The sequence below is a fragment of the Epinephelus fuscoguttatus genome, linkage group LG22 (genome assembly GCF_011397635.1).
Source record: "Epinephelus fuscoguttatus linkage group LG22, E.fuscoguttatus.final_Chr_v1".
In the NCBI taxonomy this organism is placed as follows: Eukaryota; Metazoa; Chordata; class Actinopteri; order Perciformes; family Serranidae; genus Epinephelus; species Epinephelus fuscoguttatus.
In genome coordinates, this window is record NC_064773.1 from 27,358,338 (window position 1) to 27,376,488 (window position 18,151).

General features: G+C 42.8%; 1 protein-coding gene across 2 annotated transcripts in view; it reads right to left on the reverse strand.

Moving 5' to 3' along the window:
* gas2l3 (growth arrest-specific 2 like 3) overlaps positions 1–18,151 on the reverse strand; it is a 31,179-nt gene that overhangs the window by 2,854 nt on the left and 10,174 nt on the right. The window contains exons 1-8 of one of the 2 annotated variants that reach the window (XM_049566264.1): positions 16,021–16,185; positions 12,947–13,002; positions 6,747–6,933; positions 5,049–5,167; positions 4,589–4,730; positions 2,077–2,140; positions 1,855–1,996; positions 823–927 (exon numbers count right to left, since the gene is read on the reverse strand). In XM_049566264.1, the coding sequence (XP_049422221.1) occupies positions 823–927; positions 1,855–1,996; positions 2,077–2,140; positions 4,589–4,730; positions 5,049–5,167; positions 6,747–6,933; positions 12,947–12,970 (783 nt within the window). In that variant the 5' untranslated portion in view covers positions 12,971–13,002; positions 16,021–16,185. Of the gene's footprint in view, positions 1–822; positions 928–1,854; positions 1,997–2,076; positions 2,141–4,588; positions 4,731–5,048; positions 5,168–6,746; positions 6,934–12,946; positions 13,003–16,020; positions 16,186–18,151 lie in introns of those variants that run through there. The other variant, XM_049566266.1, reaches the window with a different exon arrangement.

Genomic DNA, 18,151 nt, shown 5'->3' on the forward strand with positions numbered 1-18,151 from the left:
AAAGGCGTTCTTGAGATATTGCATTCATTAGAATGGGACAGACGGACAACCCAAAAACACTTCGCCTCTGGCGTGGAGGCATAAACATCACAGATCTCTGTGGGAGATCAAAAATCAACAGTGACATATTCCCTCCCAAAATAGCTGCTGTGGATCTATAAATGGGCCTCTCTGTCCTGAGGCTTGGCACCACCAGTAATTATGATGTAATCGCCTAATGCAATCCGCCGCTACGCGCTGTAACGAGCTTATATGTGTCCAATCACAGCCTCCGGTGATGGAATGAAGACTCCTGCGCTCTTCATCTCTGCCAGAGCTCACACACACACACACAACACAGCTTGTGCTGCCAGAGTGTGTCCTACTATGTATCCTAATAGGATATAAACACAGTATTTATAGTTGTACTACTACAGACCGACTTACTGTGATGTCACACTACAACAACAATCACTTCTAGATAGACTGGCAATACATTTGGATTAAGGAGATATGTAAAACTGGCAAACTTGTTAATTTGTGTTGACATTGTTAGCCCTAACTTTAACGTTAAAAGATACAGTTATGAACATGGTGGTTAGACCAGACTGACATGTTGTGTGTATTTTATGCAGTAGTAGTATGTCCTGATTGTGTGCATACTGCAACATCAACATCAAAATGTGTGAACTTCAAAAGCCTGGACACGACCAGGCAGCTACTTCTGAATGAGACAGCTTGGTGACTGACTGGATTGTCTGGAGTACTGAAGTGAGCCAACACATGAGTCTGCTCCCACTGCAGAGATTTGTGTGTGTGTGTGCGCGCGTTCAGAGCACTCACCCGAATAAAGAGGGTCTTGTCTCCCAGTCTGTAGCGTCCCTCAGACAGGTACTCAATGGACACTCTGTTGGCGCAGTTGCAGGGTGGATCGTCCATGCCGTGCTCCTACAAAGAGGTCAATAGTGGATCATTAGGCGGCCATGTTGGAGGTCTTATTGGCAGCAATAGTGGAGTCTCTTCATAGACATATGATGTAGTTATTTCATTTTAGATGATCCAGCGTCACCTCAAATGGCTGGAAAACAGCGATGCATTTAAGGACCTCCAGTTTTTGCTGCTGCATAAGTGAGCAGTGAGACATGTCTTGTTAAAACTTGTCTCCAAATATGAGATGAAAGTGACAAAGTGATGAAGACGCACTGGACTAAAATAACTGCATACATCAGTTTACCAGCTGCTGATTTGTATCTGAAAAAAAGGGAAAATGCATTTAGTAATAAATACTCTAGTCAGTGGATGCTTTTATTCAAACTGCCTTCCACTTCAATGAGTGCAGCTATTTTTAGCCCAGTTGTCTCCTCTGGGAATAAAACCCCAACCCTGACAGTGTTTTACCTGCTGATCTGGACAGGGGAGTAAATAAACCCACCCAACGCTGATGGTGTCCATCAGAAATGATTCAGAAGGTGTTTATTTACTCTGCTACATAAACAGAGAGTTCATCCCTGTGTTTGGCATCCATGTGGCTGTGAGAGTGAGTCACAGGGCGCCGGCAGAGCGTCACGTGGTCAGCTGTGATGCGTCATACCCTGTGGGGCGCCGATGAAGCCTCAACTGGGTCGCACATGGACCACCTATGTGAAGCTAACGTGATCAGCTGTAGCCCTTCGACGCTCGTTTGTGCTCGTTTGTGTGGTGAACACTGTCATCTACACTGACGTTAGATGACAGCTCACCAATATCTGAAGTGTTTCGGGGGCAGCAACTGGATCAGCTAACACTTCCTACCTTCAGGTTTTATGTTCTGTATGTTTAAAAACAGTGCTGTGTTTATTTCCTGTTCATATGCTCCAGCTGTCAGTCAGAACTCACCCCTGCCTGGTAGAGGCCGCCGTGCTGGCAGCAAACGCTGAAGGTTTTCACGGCTGGCGGCGGCTCCTCTGTCATCAGCAGAGTCTCCTCCAACTCAATCTCCTTCTCCAGCTTCACCAGCACAGGAGGCTCCACACCGTACCTGGGAGGCACATAGCACAGGTTACAAGTGCACCTCTGGCCCTAAAATATTCAACCAATCACTTATTGATTCTGACTTACTTGGACACGATGCGGCCGATCTCCAAGAGACAGAGACAAACTTGCCGAGGCTCCTTGTGCAGCACTGAGGCAGAAAACACAACAATTAACAGTAAAATAGTGAGAACAAGCAGCTGCCATCTGTGCTTTCTTTACATAAACACAACTGGAATGCAAGGACGGAGGATGAGGTGCAACAAAATTCACGTGTAACATTCTAAAACGTGACACTATGAGCACATAAGATAAAGTTAGTTATTCCCTGAGGGGCTGTTGGGTGATTCATGCAGAAGAGAACAGAGCATTGGGGGTGAACAGCACAACTTTCCAGTCACACAAGGACATTCATTAAACAAAAATATATAGTGAGGAGTAAGAGAATCACAGCACACAGAGAGGTATGGCTTTGTTTCTAAATCGCTCCAATCCATTTTTTTGGAGAGCCATTACTTGTAATGAAGTGATCCCCCATAGTGGGTACTCAAGGCGATTGCACTCCACAACAGATCCTATTAAACCATTAAGAAGTAAGGCTTAAACAACAGAGCTCTGCAAAGTTATGAGGAGCTTACAGCCACAGTCTTGTCTGTTTTACACAGTTAACATCCTCAAAATAAAGCTCAATATTAGCTCCAAAACATGTGGTAATTAAATTCATGTTAGCCTGTGTTCTTATTAAAAAGAAGAGAGATCCAGATAGATCTATATCCTAGCAAATATTTAAACAAACTCCTTATAGGAGCTGTTTCCAACATTCAGAGGGTATCTATGATTTAGAGGTTGTCTGCACAAGGCTCTCAACATGAAGATGGCAGAGCAGGGGGCTAGCAGTTAACGGTGCTAACAGCATAAACGGTTCTGAGAACGTGAACAGTTCTAACAGAGTGACCACTGGTAACAGCATGAATGGTGCCAGCAGTATGAATGGTGCTAACAGTGTGAACAGTGTTAATAGCCAGAACAGTGCTTACAGTGTCAACAGCGCTAACAGTGTCAACAGTGCCAACAGCGTGAACAGCAGCACTAATAGCATGAATACTGCTTATGGTGTAAATGGTGCTAACAGAATAACAGTGTTAACAACGACAACAGTGCTAACAGCGTGAACGGGGAAACTGGAGGGTTTGCAATAATGATCTTTGCAGTATCAAGTTCCCAACCATATAACCATCCCATTAATTGTGAGCAGCACCACTGGTCGCGAGCACACCAACTGGCACACACAACTGTCAATCATGATGTCAGCCCCCTTTTTATAGCATCAAATAACTGGTTAAAACCAGAACTTATGAGAACAACAAACAAACAGACATTAGTGTGCTTGGATCTGTTAGTTTAGCTCAGATCTCATCCGCTAACATGGAGGGGGCAGGGTTTATGACCTATCCTACAGCCAGCCACCAAAGGGCGATCAAGATGTTTTGGCTTCACTTTTGGGGAGCTGTTATGTAGTCCATCTTTATTGCACAGTCCAGGATCTTTACATTGCAAATTAGTGGTTTGGTGCTGTATCAATGCTCTGCCGTATATAGAACCTTAAAGGATTTGTCTGGTCTTGCACAGGACTGCACCGCACTCTGGTGTTGGCCTGATTTTAAAACTGTCTTGGACTCACCCAATGCTCACTGAAGAAATGAAAGCTGAAGAGGAAAAATAGGGGAAGAATTTTCCAATAGGTAAACGGTGGCCAAGCACCTGCAGGAAAACTCATCATGATAGAGTTTCCAAAGTTTTCAAATTCAAAAGTATGGCTTGGCCAATGTGAGACAGGTGTAACCAAGTTATTTGGACTATTTTGTTGCACTTTGATCCCCCTAAAATAAAAGATTTACCAGAGGATTAACGTGACAGTTTTTCGTTCTGCTTGCTTGGATAAACAAAACGTGAACTTTGATTCCTTCAACTTCGCAGTACTAACTGCGCCCTTTACTGGGAATTTTTATCTGGTTGTTTAAGTGGTAGGATTATGTCAAACTATGTAAATCTTTGCCAGAGCACCAGGAGAAGAACTTTAATAAGTTACTGTGGGTGCTTGCAACAACAGAGACTCATACCTACATGACCAGGAAAGGGTTGCCAGGTCATATCAGCTGTCACAAAAACAGTCACATTTAGCTGGACTTTAACAAAATTAAAGCTGCTTTACATGAACTGAGGGAAAGGCTGAAGCCAACATGAGAGTTTGAATAGAAAGTCAATTTGAAAAAAGAGACTGCGGGCTAATTTGGCCTTTTTTCCATCCATTATCTGTAACCGCTTATCCTTTACAGGGTCACAGGGGGCTGGAGTCGATCCCAGCTGACTGTAAATATAGATTTTTGAAATTCTATCTATGGCCATTTGTCATTGGACGAGTATTATACCACAACTTGAAATGGATGTAATGGATTCCACATCTGTGTCATTTTTTTCATGACAAGAGAGAGGCATTGTGCATCTACAGCAATAAAAAATACCAATAGAAAGGATGCATTTAGTCCGGAAAAGATGAAAAAAGTTACATAGTTTTAGTGATGTTTGCTGCAGCTCTTACCGAGGCCCTCTGACTCGAACAGATAAGTCTCCTCCACACCGATGTGGCGGCACCAGGCCAGGAAGTTGGCAGTGTTGTCACGAGCGAAGAAGGAACCCGGAGAGGCGTCCCGTTTACATGCAATCTTCCTTGTAGGGAAGAGCTGTTGGGAAAAATAAACTATAAATCATCCTCATCATTAAACTCAGTGTGGACATGTAGTTAACACGTAAATGAGGATTAAAATGTACAAAAAATATAGACAGGTTAATGTTCATGTGAGATGTTTGCACACATGGAGGATGGAAAACAAACAGCAGGAATTTAATGCACGTTAACTCATCTTCAAATGAACTGAGTCAGAGATTTGTTCATAGTGTGACCTGCAGAGCCCTCCCCGAACATCCCCCCCATGTGTGAGCATGAAAGCTGCCCTTTGGACGATGGTCCTAGCTATTTTCATCGCTGCTGTGTGACTCACCTTGCAGAGTGCGGAGGGGCAGCTCTGGGCGATCCTGGTCTGCAGCACACCGATAAGCTGGCAGAGCTTCACACCGTTATTCAGCTCCTCCATGAAGAACTCTGCTCTCACCTCTTCGCCTGGAAAAGTGGAAAGATACAGAATTAAATGCAAAAATCATCTTTTTATTTGCAAGATAATAGATGAAATTAACAAAACTAAAGATAAATTAATACAATTACAGCCCAGATTTAACAAAAAAAATCCTTCTTCACTTTGCAGTTTTTCTTCTTCTTCTTCAGTGTCCTTTGTCATAAGACTTTACAAAAAGACTGCACATAAACAGTTGCCTTTCAACAGAGGACTCCTTAAGGACTTATGGCTCTCCCATGACCCCTTATTGTAAATCACTGCCCTAGGAAACTAAACAAAGGCCATCTGAACTGAATTCACATTGGGAACAAAATCCAAAATAGCCATAACACTAAGTGACAAAAGACTGCCCCACAAAAGTTTATTTTTCAACTACAACAGCCAAGCCTCCGGGTGTGAAACTTTACCCGCGGCACGCCACCTGTTTCTGCAGCATCCGGCCCCTCGGGATCGACGACCAGATCGGTCAGACAGTTAAAAAATGTGGGATACAGGTCATCACGGTCACGCTACCAATAACTCTTGTTGAGTGTTTAGTACCTGCCCACATTCCTCATGAGAAAAACTTCAGCTTCTAAAAAAAAAAAAAAAACAGTTTCACCAGTTGACAATAGAGTCAGTTTCCAGTCAGCTTCAGTTTCCTCACTGCTCCATTGTATGGCAAGGGACAATACATGTCAGTATAATAGCAGAGACGGATGAGATGAGGGATTTTGTTCCACTCCTGTTTCTATGGTTTGCTAAGGCACTGTTGGAAATGGCAGCATCCAAATCCAATTACATGGGAGACCTGTGTCAATTGTGCTTTGGTATTTTCCTAGCCTCCAGGGGGAAACTGTTAGCATGCAACTGCACAGTGATGATTCACATTTGCACAGGTTGATGCATTCACTTGGTTGTTTGTATCCATGCAACCATTACGGCAACTACAATACACCAGAAAGGAGAAAAATCAACATTTGTCTTCAGCAAAATATGTCAAAAGGAAAAGATACCAGGCAGTCAGAGGGGCCAAATTCCAACCCTATGTATTTCATGTACATTAAGAACAGTGTTGCCTCTTTTTAGATTGCACGAGTGAAAATTAGACATCCTTAACATTTGTTGTGTTACAGTTCAGAATGATGAAGACAGTTGGAGAACAAACAGATACAAAATAGGATGTAGGCTCTGCAGCACTGATCCTAAAACCTATGGCCCCGAGCCAAATCTGGGCTACAATTGGGTGCCAAGTGGCCTGCTGACCATTTTGTAATTCACAATGAAAACAAGCTAATTAACACTGGGATTGTTTTTGTGTATTTTGAATGAAAATAAGGTGCCATAGTTTATAGAAAAAACATTAAAATACAGATCACTTCTTACCTTGACAACTTTCATGTTGTCCCTAAATTATGTAGAGATTTTTAGTCATTCTGTTATTTTAAAAAATAGTGCATATAGCTGGCATACATGGGAAAAAAATCCCCCCTGGACCCTCTTTGGTTTAGGCTGAGCCCTGAATGTTTACATCTGGTTCCGCCCCTGGACAAAACCAGTAGTTCATATCCAACATGCAGCTCTTACCCAGCATGCCGGTAAGCCAGATGGCCAGGTCCTCCTGCATGGGCACCAGGGTGGCCTCATGTCGCACTGCCAGCCACTGGTCGTACTGGAAGACATCTGCGAGGCCGGGGCCGTGCCGCTGTGCTAGTGGGCTGCGAGGGCTCCTGGGGCTCAGCAAAGGGGCGTCGAACTTCTCGCCGAACCATACCTGGAGACGAGAAGGGAAAAGCAAGGATGATTGGTAACCGTTTATGGATTCAACAAAAATCAAGGTGTTCTAGGGTTGTCATGATACCAGAATTTTAAACTTCGATGCAATCCTTGTCCTAGGCACACTTTCTTTCTTTATTCTTTATTAACAGAAAAGTCACTGAACACACGCCTCCAGTCAGGTGGTGGGTTTGTTGCTGAAGAGAACAACGTAACAGCCATAGATGTAGCCTTAGGTTGAAAATCTCATTGTTGATCTGTCTTTTCTTTAAATAGCTTTGGTACTTTCGATACTATCAAATGTATAATCAACAGAGATCGTATCTTTTTAGAACCGAGGTATCAAAAACTGTCGTAGTTGTATTTGACAACTTTAAGGTGTTCTATGGGAAAAAATGGAAGTAACCACCAAGATCTCGGAGGAGGATCAAATTAATACGGTCTACATCATCTCCCTGTATGACTCAAAGGATTAGAAACACAAACCCGAAACTCTGACAGAATGTTTAGAACAGATTAGTCTCAGTAAGTGGGCGGCCACACTAATCTGATCTGAGTGCTACTCCCTCACTTAGTCATGGTTTTAAGATATTAAAGAAATACTTGCAGAACCAATTTACTCTCTTCACTGAGGCGTTGTGAGATAAGTCTGGGCATGTCCTCACTTCACTGTACAACAGACGTTGACAAATCTATAGAATATATTGGTATGGATGGTTTTTATTTAACCCTGAGTATAGCTTAGCAGTTTCTCCACAGGCAGCAGTCTCTATGAGCCAACGCATTATCATACTCTAGTTACCACTCAGCTTTGCTCTGTGAGAATATCAGAGGAATTTTAGTGACCCATCCATGCAGAGAGGACGTGTCAGGGATGCCGTCATACCACACTTCACTTCTATGCTCTGCAGCGCGCTCTAACACTGCCACTGGGCCTGCTAACCACTGTGGTTTACTCGGAGTAAAAACCACAGCCTCAGCTTTATCTCTAACCCCACTATTATATTTTTTAACATCTTTCATTGTCCACTGTAAGAGTCACTACCTCAGACATTATTATTTTTTCTTTTGTTGCAAATCCTACAGTCTCTGCTTTCCTTTTTAAAGGCTTTTGCACTTGACTGCTTAAATGGGTGTCTAGCAATGGTTCATAATGCGCAGCTCAGTGCCTGGAGCGAGCCGCTGATCACTGATGTCCCATCATATCCATCTCTATTGTCACACCCTTCCCTCCCATTCCCTTCTCTCTCATACTCCAGCCCTGCACTGTCTTTTACACTGACAATTCACTAAGGCTTTGATATGAAGGAGAGATGGAAAATGGAATGGAAATGATAAGGGCTTCTATTCCTCGAAAAATGCATGTACTTTATATTTACAAAATAGCTATGTTGTTTCATATCAACTTTTTAATTGTTTGCAGGAGACAGGAGGGGCGATCTAGAAACCAGCAGCAGATGTGCACTTCTTGTCCAGACATTACATAACTCACTTCTGGATGACCCCCTCCTCCCGTCCAGTTTGTTGACATCTGTTTAAGATACAGCCCTTAATCTTTGCATCAATCACATGTCATCGAGCAATAATGAGACATTGCATCCACTGTGGTGAATGGGCCATTGTGCTTAAAACAAGGCTCTGTCTTGTTGGGGACTTAAAGTCATAGTGTTGGTTTGGCCAACAAACAGGAAACCTTGTGGCTAGTCGAACAGAGAGACTGTTATACAGTAATGTACTGCTGCTGATAATCAGAGCCGCCCCACATACTGCATGTGATGCTTTGACTGTGTGTGTATATACACACTATATACTCTTCGAATAATAATCTGAGCCTGTCAGTGGCAAAAACAAGCACCTTTAGTGTTCACTGTTTTGCAGCTGCTAGCTGCAGCAGTCTGAGTCAATATCGGACAAATTTCAAAAATTGTGGTTCCCACATGGGAAAATTGGGTCTAGGTTGAAAAATACCAAAGTGACCCTTTAAAGCTAACGTTTCAGCCTAATAAGGGGTTTTTATTTTACAGAGACAGATTAACTGCAAATAGCGAAGACATTTTAACTTCAAGGGGCTACTCCAATGATTTATTATTGCACTTCTATAAAATTGGGGGATTCTCAAGTCGTCCACCCCACTCCACGTCCTAAATACCCACTTCTTTCAAACCCTACTTCTCTAGCTTATAAAGCAGTCCTTTCATTAAAAAATTTAGGTCTCCGGCCCAAGTCGAGATTACTATGATGACATCATCATTATAGGGCCGTTTTCCCAGGGTGAGTTGTACTCATCATGACAAGTAAACTGAACTTCAAGCCCCTTTAACATTCAACTTGAGGGAACTTCGACTCATTTGACTAATTTAATAAATTCAATGTGTAATTTGATTGTCTGGAGAAAAGTCCTCAGGGCACTTGGTTAGCTAAGTATTCGGGACTAATGTTTAGAATAAACGTCAAAAGGGGACCTCACTGCCTTGGGAAAGTTTTTTTTTTTTTAAATTCCACACTTGTCCCCATTGGGGTGACCTCTGAACCCACAAGGGGCTGAGGGAACCTGCACATAAAACACCTGATGTTTGAAACCGAAAAGGTTACCTCACTTCAAAAGGGATGAGCTGACCCACACGTACACACTGACACTTGTACGCACATGCACATTACATAACACGGTTCAGAAGGGCAAGCTGCCTGCGGTGAATGTCGGGTTTACAACAACATATGTGTTTTTCTCGACATCCAGCTAATCAGAAAATAAGGCCGCGTAGTGTAGCGTATTGAGGTTATGTAAAAGATGACTGAACAGTGAGATAATCCAGTCTCTCACTCTGTCACCTGACTGTATGAAGGTTCACAGAGAACATTCGGCTTTACAGTACAATAGTTTTGTAAACTTAAACCTGCACTACATTAATCTTTTTTTCTTTCACTACTTTGGTCTCATTAGGTGCTGGAATGTGGGTAATCCTGGTGTGAAATGCAACATACTGAAAGGCCTGTATGTTTATTTACGCTTTAGGAGTTTAACTGATACTCTTAACCTGAGCCACTTACACCAAGGATGACTAAACTCCCTGAAACAATAGTCAATAGCAGGAAGCTAACAGGGCAAAGCAGGATGTTGTAATATTCCAAAAATCCAGTGTTGACATTTAGAGAATAAACATATTCGTCAGGTTTTCTTGTAGTATTATGGTTTCTCTTCTTTCTCATTATATAAGCTGTTCTCATGACTGTATCATATGTTCACATTAGTACAAAACATGTTCGTCACACCATATGTCAATGATGTTTATGAAGCTTGTAAGCACGGCACAAGTTAAATGATACCAGCATGCCTTCCCACTACTTTATTAAATATAAAGTATTGTTTCCATCTTTGCAATTACTTCAGCTATTCCAATTTCCTGACTTCCCATGGCCTGTTGGTTACCTTTGACCTTTCAGGGTCATCACTAAACCCAGAGCTGTTTGGTTTGGCCAAGCTGAAATAACGAGGTCATGCTGCTCTTCAAATACTAAGAGCTCCTTGGGCATTCGAATTGGTAAGAGTGTGTGTGTGTGTGTGTGTGTGTGTGTGTGTGTGTGTGTGAGAGAGAGTGAGAGAGAGAGTTTCTACTGCTACCTGATAAGAGACGCTACAAGGCGACAACACCACCCCCACAGTCCTGCTCATTGATGCACATCTGTATGAACTGAGGCTGTGCAATATATCAATAACTTTCAATGTGTAAAATAAGGATGTCAAAGGTTCCATTATTCAGCTAACCATAGAGAATATTTTTGAGAGGTTACGCATGTCAAGTCTATCAATAAACTTTGCTACTCTTCAGTTTACAGCACTGTGTACCACCCAGGTCTGGCAGAAGCTAGCTCATTCAGCAATTACCGCTAGTAACGTCATCCGGACTCAGCAGCATCACTGTGGAAATAATGTATCCACCATCCAGTGTCCCTCCAGGTCACATCGGTGAGTAAAGCAGCTCAATTTTGAGCCGCAAACCCCCTTTTTATGTGTTATCACTGTTAGCTCTGTTAGCAGTGTCAGCACAGCAAGTGGTGCTAACATTGTTAACAATGCTAATGGGGTTTAGCAGGTCAAAATGAGGCCACTACCTCATGGCGGTGACCTGGGTGGAGACTGAAGGGTGGCTACCATGTTTCTGCCGCAACACATTACCAGCAGTAATAATAAGCAGCGCTGCTAGCTAGCTCCCACCCGACCCAGGTGATGCGCAGTGCTGAGCAGCCAAAGCTAACGTAAGCTAGCTAGCACAAACATAAAAATTTCATCACCTATAAATGGGAATTGCTTTAAAAGTTTGGCACTAAAGCTCACTGAGTCAAAGGAGTGCCAATTTCATGTCTTTTTTTTTTTTTTTTTCTTAAAAAAGATCTGATATGGGCTATGGGTGTTGGGCCAACAAAAGCAAAATTAACTGAAACAGCTATCACAATGTTTTGACCAAACATCTCTATTGATATTGCCGTAATATTGTAGGATTGGCTCTTAGTGCCAATATTACAATATTGCTGTAATATCAATCGGTTTTAACCACACAGCAACAATTTGGAGCCAACACAAAAGATTTCAAAGGTTTTCTCAGACATCCACAAGATCAAAAGATCAAAACCAGCAGACATTATATATTACAATGGGTTTTAGTGTTACTAAATAGATGTGCGCATATGCTACTTATACTTCCATGAGTGCATCCATTTTCAGCATGGGTGAACGGAGCAGTCAGAGTGTGACCAGTTATCGAATGTGACTGTGCGCTACATGGGCACTGAAGCTCTGAGCTGAGCTGGGAAGTAGCTGCAGTGTTACTGTCTCTGCAGCATCCCCACAGACTGATATGGATCAATACCCTCACAGGGTGCCTTTGATAACAGACAATATCATCCACTTTGTTCTAGATTTCTTCTTTTGTTTTATGTGTTTCTCAAACACACATTAATTGTGCGCACAATCGCAGACAGTCACTGTTATTTCTTTAGTATTGAATGGGAATAAGGAGTACTTGTGTAAAAACAAGTTCAACAAAAAAGGGAAGAAAGACAAAAAAACAGTAAGTGTCCATTAGGGGTTACTACTCTTACCAATGTTTAAGATTAACTAACAGCGATTTGGGGAAACATATGGCAACCTACAGAGTAAATGCACCATATAAACCAATCTAAATATCTCCTGGCACAGACAAACCTAATTAAAACTATCTTTTGGGTTAATCTAGAGTGTCTGAAGCTCGAGCATCCAACCGCAGCTCATCAACAACTCTGTAGAAGCTCTTCACAGCCTCGTCAACACATCGGCATCAGTCTGAGACGTTTCCTGCCACATGTTATGTGCACAGCACTGGGATGCATATTTTGCATATCCACAGTCCAAGACGGGTGGGGAGAGCCAGGACTTTCCAAACCAGATGACAGAGGAAAGCCCTCCTCAATGAGGTGCTGCCATGTGACAAATCTGTAACACGATACGTTTGTTGTTTTGGGTTTTGGGATGGCTGAGATGTCGTTGCTGGGAGGGAAAGGGAAAAAGTGTTGCACATTCCACCCACTCCCCGTAAAAAATGTGCGGAGACACTCCTCGGGGTCTGAGGGGAGGAACGTCAGACATGCATAACAAAAACAAGACGGCATGCTGTAACACAGGTGGGCTCCCGCAGTTGTTGAGTTGAAGACAAATGTCTGTGCTTCTTTATTTAAGTGAAACAACTCCAGCACAGTCTCAAAACCTTTCCCCCAATTTGGCACACAGATTGGTGACTCACTGCCTGGACACTAAGAACGGTACTGATTGACCACAAGAAGGCTCCATAACAAGGACTCAAAGTCAAGTTCAGCCCCACTGCAATGTGGAGATTTGAATCTAATCTACTGTTGTGTTGAGACTTGAAGAAATCACAGCCGTGTGAAGTTTTCTTCTGCTCACAATGGGCTGAAAAACTAAATTTCTCCTCTGGCCAATCAAAGTACATCTAATCCAGTCTAGATGGTAATGAACCTACCTGGATGCCAGTCTGGACAGCCATGACTGCGATCACAGATGATTCACTTCTTCATTCTGTGGAGAGATAAGACAGAGACTTGGTTCAAAACAAGATCATATCAAAATATCAGACGTACTTCTTTCATGCTGTAGTTCAGACAGTGTGAATAAGAATGTTCAGATTGTTGCCTCTGGGTTTCTTCTCATGTTATCTGATTGTGGGCTAGGCAGGCAGTTCTACAGAGACAGTTTGATGTTAAAAAAAATCCTTTGTTATTTTCTTGCCAAGAGTTAGACAAGAAAATCGATACCAGTGTCATGTCTGTGTTCAAGCAAAGCCAGATAGTGATTAGCTTAGCTTTTACTAAAGGCTATAAGCAGGGGAAAACAAGGGATTTGGATAATGTAACTATTTCTTGGTGAGGAACATGGATGTAGTGTTATTTGTTTGAGCACAACTATGACACATGCATGGTTGAGTTCCGGTTCCTACAGTGGCAGGTTTACATACATTCGTCAACCGCATCAATAAAATGTAAGGGTGTTTCGTTGCCTTTTCATCTTTACCAGTTAACAGCAGAGAAAAAAATAATTAAATTCACTGTGCTGCTCAAAGGCTACCACCAGCAGCTACCAGCAACTTTTAAGATGGTATGTTTTCTTGCACATTACTCAGCGAATCAAACACACCATAAATGTCAATATGACAAGTTCGACCATTCCATTTGTTTTTACTGTCTCTCTTTTAGGTCTGACCCAAATGCTTTGAAGCTTATATCACTGCAATGGCAATCAATGGCTACATGGGTATTTGAATGCTATGCTTTTCTGTACCAGTGGTTCCCAACTGGTGGGTCGGTCCAAAAGTGGGTCCATTCTGAATGAACCACAAGTGAGTTGAGAATGTGTCAAGTTTATAAAGAACACACTTTATTTTGAAGTACAGCACATTTCCAGTGTAGAGCCTGTATTTAATGGTGCCATTTCCTACTGTAGCGTAAGTGAATAATGGACAATTACTTGACAGAGACAACAAACTTGCTAGACGACATCGCCAAATTCAAATATTACTCACAATTTATTAAAATTTGTGGACCTTGAACTAATGACTAGGGAGAAATCTAGACCCCTGGACCAGTTGGGAACCACTGTTTTATACCATTACCCCCGAAATCTCAAATAGCCCATAAATGACCAAATAGTAAATCCAACATAATTCACTATGCGTGAACATTAATTATTAGTTATTTTCAGACGAGGACATTTAGACTTAGTGTTAGGCTTAGTTTTGTAACTATGACAGCTGACTACCCACAACAGTCTTACAGATACGCTAGCAAGATGTTGAAAAGTCAGATGTCTGGAAAAGTTTCAAAATTTGCAAAGTGCCAGGTATGCCAAGGAAACTGGCATATCACAAACCTACAACTAGTTTGGCAATTCACCTAAAACTGAAAAGGAACAGCTCAGTCCTGCAAAGTATTTTTTTTCTAGCTAGTATGTCTAATATTATCGTTACCTGTATATTAACAAAGTGGCTAAATGTAAATGAATTTCAACCAGATTATGAGCACTGCAGCACTACACACCTGGCTAACAACAGCCAGACACTGACACTACTCATAGTCTTGTCATCACCTTGGAGTTACCAGACAACCAGCAGAAATGCTGAGTGAAAGGATAAACTGTCTGTTCGTAAGGAAATAGTGGCTCCATCACAAAACAAGGTCTTTTGAGAGAGCCAGTTAGCCCTTTCCCCATGCTGAACTAAGCTCATCACACCAGTTCTGGCTCCGTACTTAACATGGGAGTGGGACTGAGTACAGTACAGTATTTTTTTTCTTATACATCAATATATAATATGTTCTTTCTCATGTTCACATCTACGTTCGTATTGAGTTCAAGAATACAAACTTCAATTTGTCTACCGAAAACTCAACTGCCATGAGAGTTATGTTAGGTCAGTAAGAGATTAATGATATATAATGACATATTTGGTTTATTGTCAAGCTCTACACTGAAGCCTTCCAACTCTGGGACCAGAGAAAGACATTAAAAAACCCTGTGAATGACCTGTAAGCTTAACTGGTCCCACACAATGTCTTTGAAGTTTCATTCAGTGAGGAGGACATGACCTGATTATCCCATCAAGTCAATGAAGTCTTTTACACTAATTTCAGACATGTGGCTCTTCTATCTACAGTACACATGCGGCCTCACTGTCGCACCAATTCCTCTGCAAAAAGCCTCAATTATCAGCAGGGAAAATTACAGTCTTCTTCCAATTCACTGTGTAATGAGTGTGTAATCAAATTTACAAGACATTAAATTCAAATTTTGCAAAGTGTCCTGGTGAATCAGCTGGGAAAGTTGACGAACATGAAGCCATGATGTCCCGTGTATGGTAAAGTAGTTATAGAGGAACATCAAAGAGGTCAGTTGGACAGGATATAAGCTGCAAATAGGCACTCAGGATGCTGCAAACCAGCCGGGATGTTGTTGTTTTTCTGAACGCGCAGTGAGTTTTAGTGGATCAGACTTTCTCACGAGGAAGTGATGACGTTAGTCAGAGTGCTCCTCTCTGCCCTCTCCCACACAGGATGTGAAGGATTACCCTGATGCTCTACTGTCCCCGAGGGTGTGTGTTTGACAAAGAGAGGCGGTGGGTGGGGGGAGAAGCAATCACAAGCACCTAGATCCTAATAACACTGATAATTTGGCCAACACAGCTGAGGCAATAGTCTCCTTACAACCACCATCCCCCCATCCTCCGCGGACACATGAGCATCACCTCATATAAACCTAACATTCTACCCTAAAATGGGTTTATGAAACTTCTAGACAAATGGTGTTTTCCACTGATGTCATCATGCACAGTGATGAAATTGATATGAAAGCAGAAACACTTATGCGTCCACATCTAGAAATGCCTTTGCAACCACTAAAAATCACATCAGTTGTTCTTTAAAGGCCTGTCTAAGAGTGCTGCGTGCAGTCATCCGACACCAAAACTGCAGCTCAGGGGAGAGAAGATGCAAGTCAGCGGTCAAGGACGGGATGGGACAAGAAGGATGACAACACAAGACAACTTACCTCAGAGCAAAAATGGTATGGTACTGAGCGAGGAAGCTGCACCAAACAACTGCGATCGGCCTCAAAAGCACATCCTCCTCAATGCTGAGTCAAAAACCCTGCGCTGCGCTCAGAGCGGCTCCTGCCTCTGTGGCTCCACGAGTGAGTGGGGAAGGAAAGGCAGCGAGAGAATGACAGGGAGGGAGGATGGATGGGAGGAGGAGGAGGTGCAAAAGGAGAGCCCTGACTAATGAAGTGGCTACGCTTCGCTAAGCCCTGACTGCCCCCTCCCCTGCTTTTCCCCCCAACAATCCTATCACGGTGGGACCCTCTCACAAAGCCTCCATTGTTTTGTTAGCTTGCCACCCTCCCCACCATACACATACACACACACACACACACATACATACAAAACACACTTCTCATCTTCGAGCCAGCAACCAAACCAGAACTCCCCAACCAGGATGCAATGAAATGGAATGAGATGGGATAGAGGAGGTGAGGTGGGAGGTTGGGGGAGTGCTTTGTTGGGACCAGAGGGAGGCGGGGGATGAAAAGGAAGTGGAGGTAACCCCCTACCTCACCTCACAGCACTCAGCACAAAGTTTGGAGTAGGAAGAAGGAAAACAATAAGCTTGTTCCTCTGGTTTCTGAAGGCAGTATCAAGAGACAACATCTGCATCCATGTGCAAAGTGGTGCAACAAGTTTGCCTTGGAGAGAGCAAATTCAGAGAAAGAGAAAGCAAAGAACAGAACACATGACATCATACTATCTCCTCCTGACAGATGTTGGTTTCTCCACAGCTGTTCTGACCGCTCTGTTCTAATGACTACAGTGTTGTTTGACTGAGATGAACCAGTAACGGGGCTCATTTTGTGAACATACTGCATTAGATATTACATCAACCATCCTGAGGCACAAAATCATGCATGAGACTGAACACTTAGAAACATGAGAGCAAGTGCATCCCTGAAACTAGCCTAAAGTCTTCAATGACATTTGACAGTCTTCAAGACCACTGCGCAAGCTCTTCTATTCATGGTATATGATACATAGTTTTGAACCAGAGAGGTCAACAGTTAACGGTTAATTGGTTAACCACTGAGAATAGCAGTGTAGTTTCTGCAATTATCCAAAATCTAATGAAAAGAATCACATAAGCTTTTGGACGAATGAACCAGGGCAACGCTAACGTCCACGTCAGCCGAAAGGAAACGAACATCATCCCAGGGGCACTCTATTATGGCCATTCCATTGTGTCTCCCCACCTTTACCATTGTTAACTACGTCATCACTGCTAGCTCTGTTGGCACCGTTAGCAGGTTTATTTAATAAACCAACTTGGGTAACGCCACCCAAGTTGGTTTATTAAATTTACCAAAAGGACATTCGTGAGTGCTGGCTTCTTTTCTTTTTTCTTTTTTCTGCTGCTTTTGGCCGTGCACCTGTTGAGTGGATTTATTTTTGAGAGTGCTTGCTTCTTTCCCATGTGATTTTGCACCGTTAGCAGGGTCAACACAGTTAGTGGTGCTAACATTGTTAAACAATGCTATAGGGCATTTTGCAGCTTAGGTCCCGTTTATACGATTTCAACTGAAAACCGTGAAATTTAGTTGCGTTTTGGCCGATCGTTTACATGACAGTGGCGTTTTGGGTGCCTGAAAACGCAATGTTTTGAAAACGGGTTCCAGAGGAGCGGGGGCGCACGACAGGGTGAGCAACATATTTCTGAAGCACGCCATTCTGCCACCAGGACCACTACCAGTAGTTTTTAGGAACTGAAATTCAGGAGAATAACCCTTGTTTAAAGCGTTATTCTGCAAGAGCAAAGGAATGAGGATGGAAATATCACTGACTTATCAAGCTTGACTTATGACGCATAGGCCCGAGCCTCAAAGAACCACTGAAGTCTTTTAAAGCAATGTCCTCAAGGCTATAATGCAGAAACTAGAAACAGTGACGGAACAACGACATTAAGGATTTCAGAGGAGGGAAACAATCCAGAATGGCTCTGCTTCTTTTCAGCACGCAGGCGTGCGAGAAGGGTCGCACTCAACAACACAGGACAAAAGGGCAAATCTTTGGCTCTGGACTCCAGTTGTGTGCATCTGGGGCCCCAGCAAAGCCTGAGAGCTTGACTCCCTACAGGGA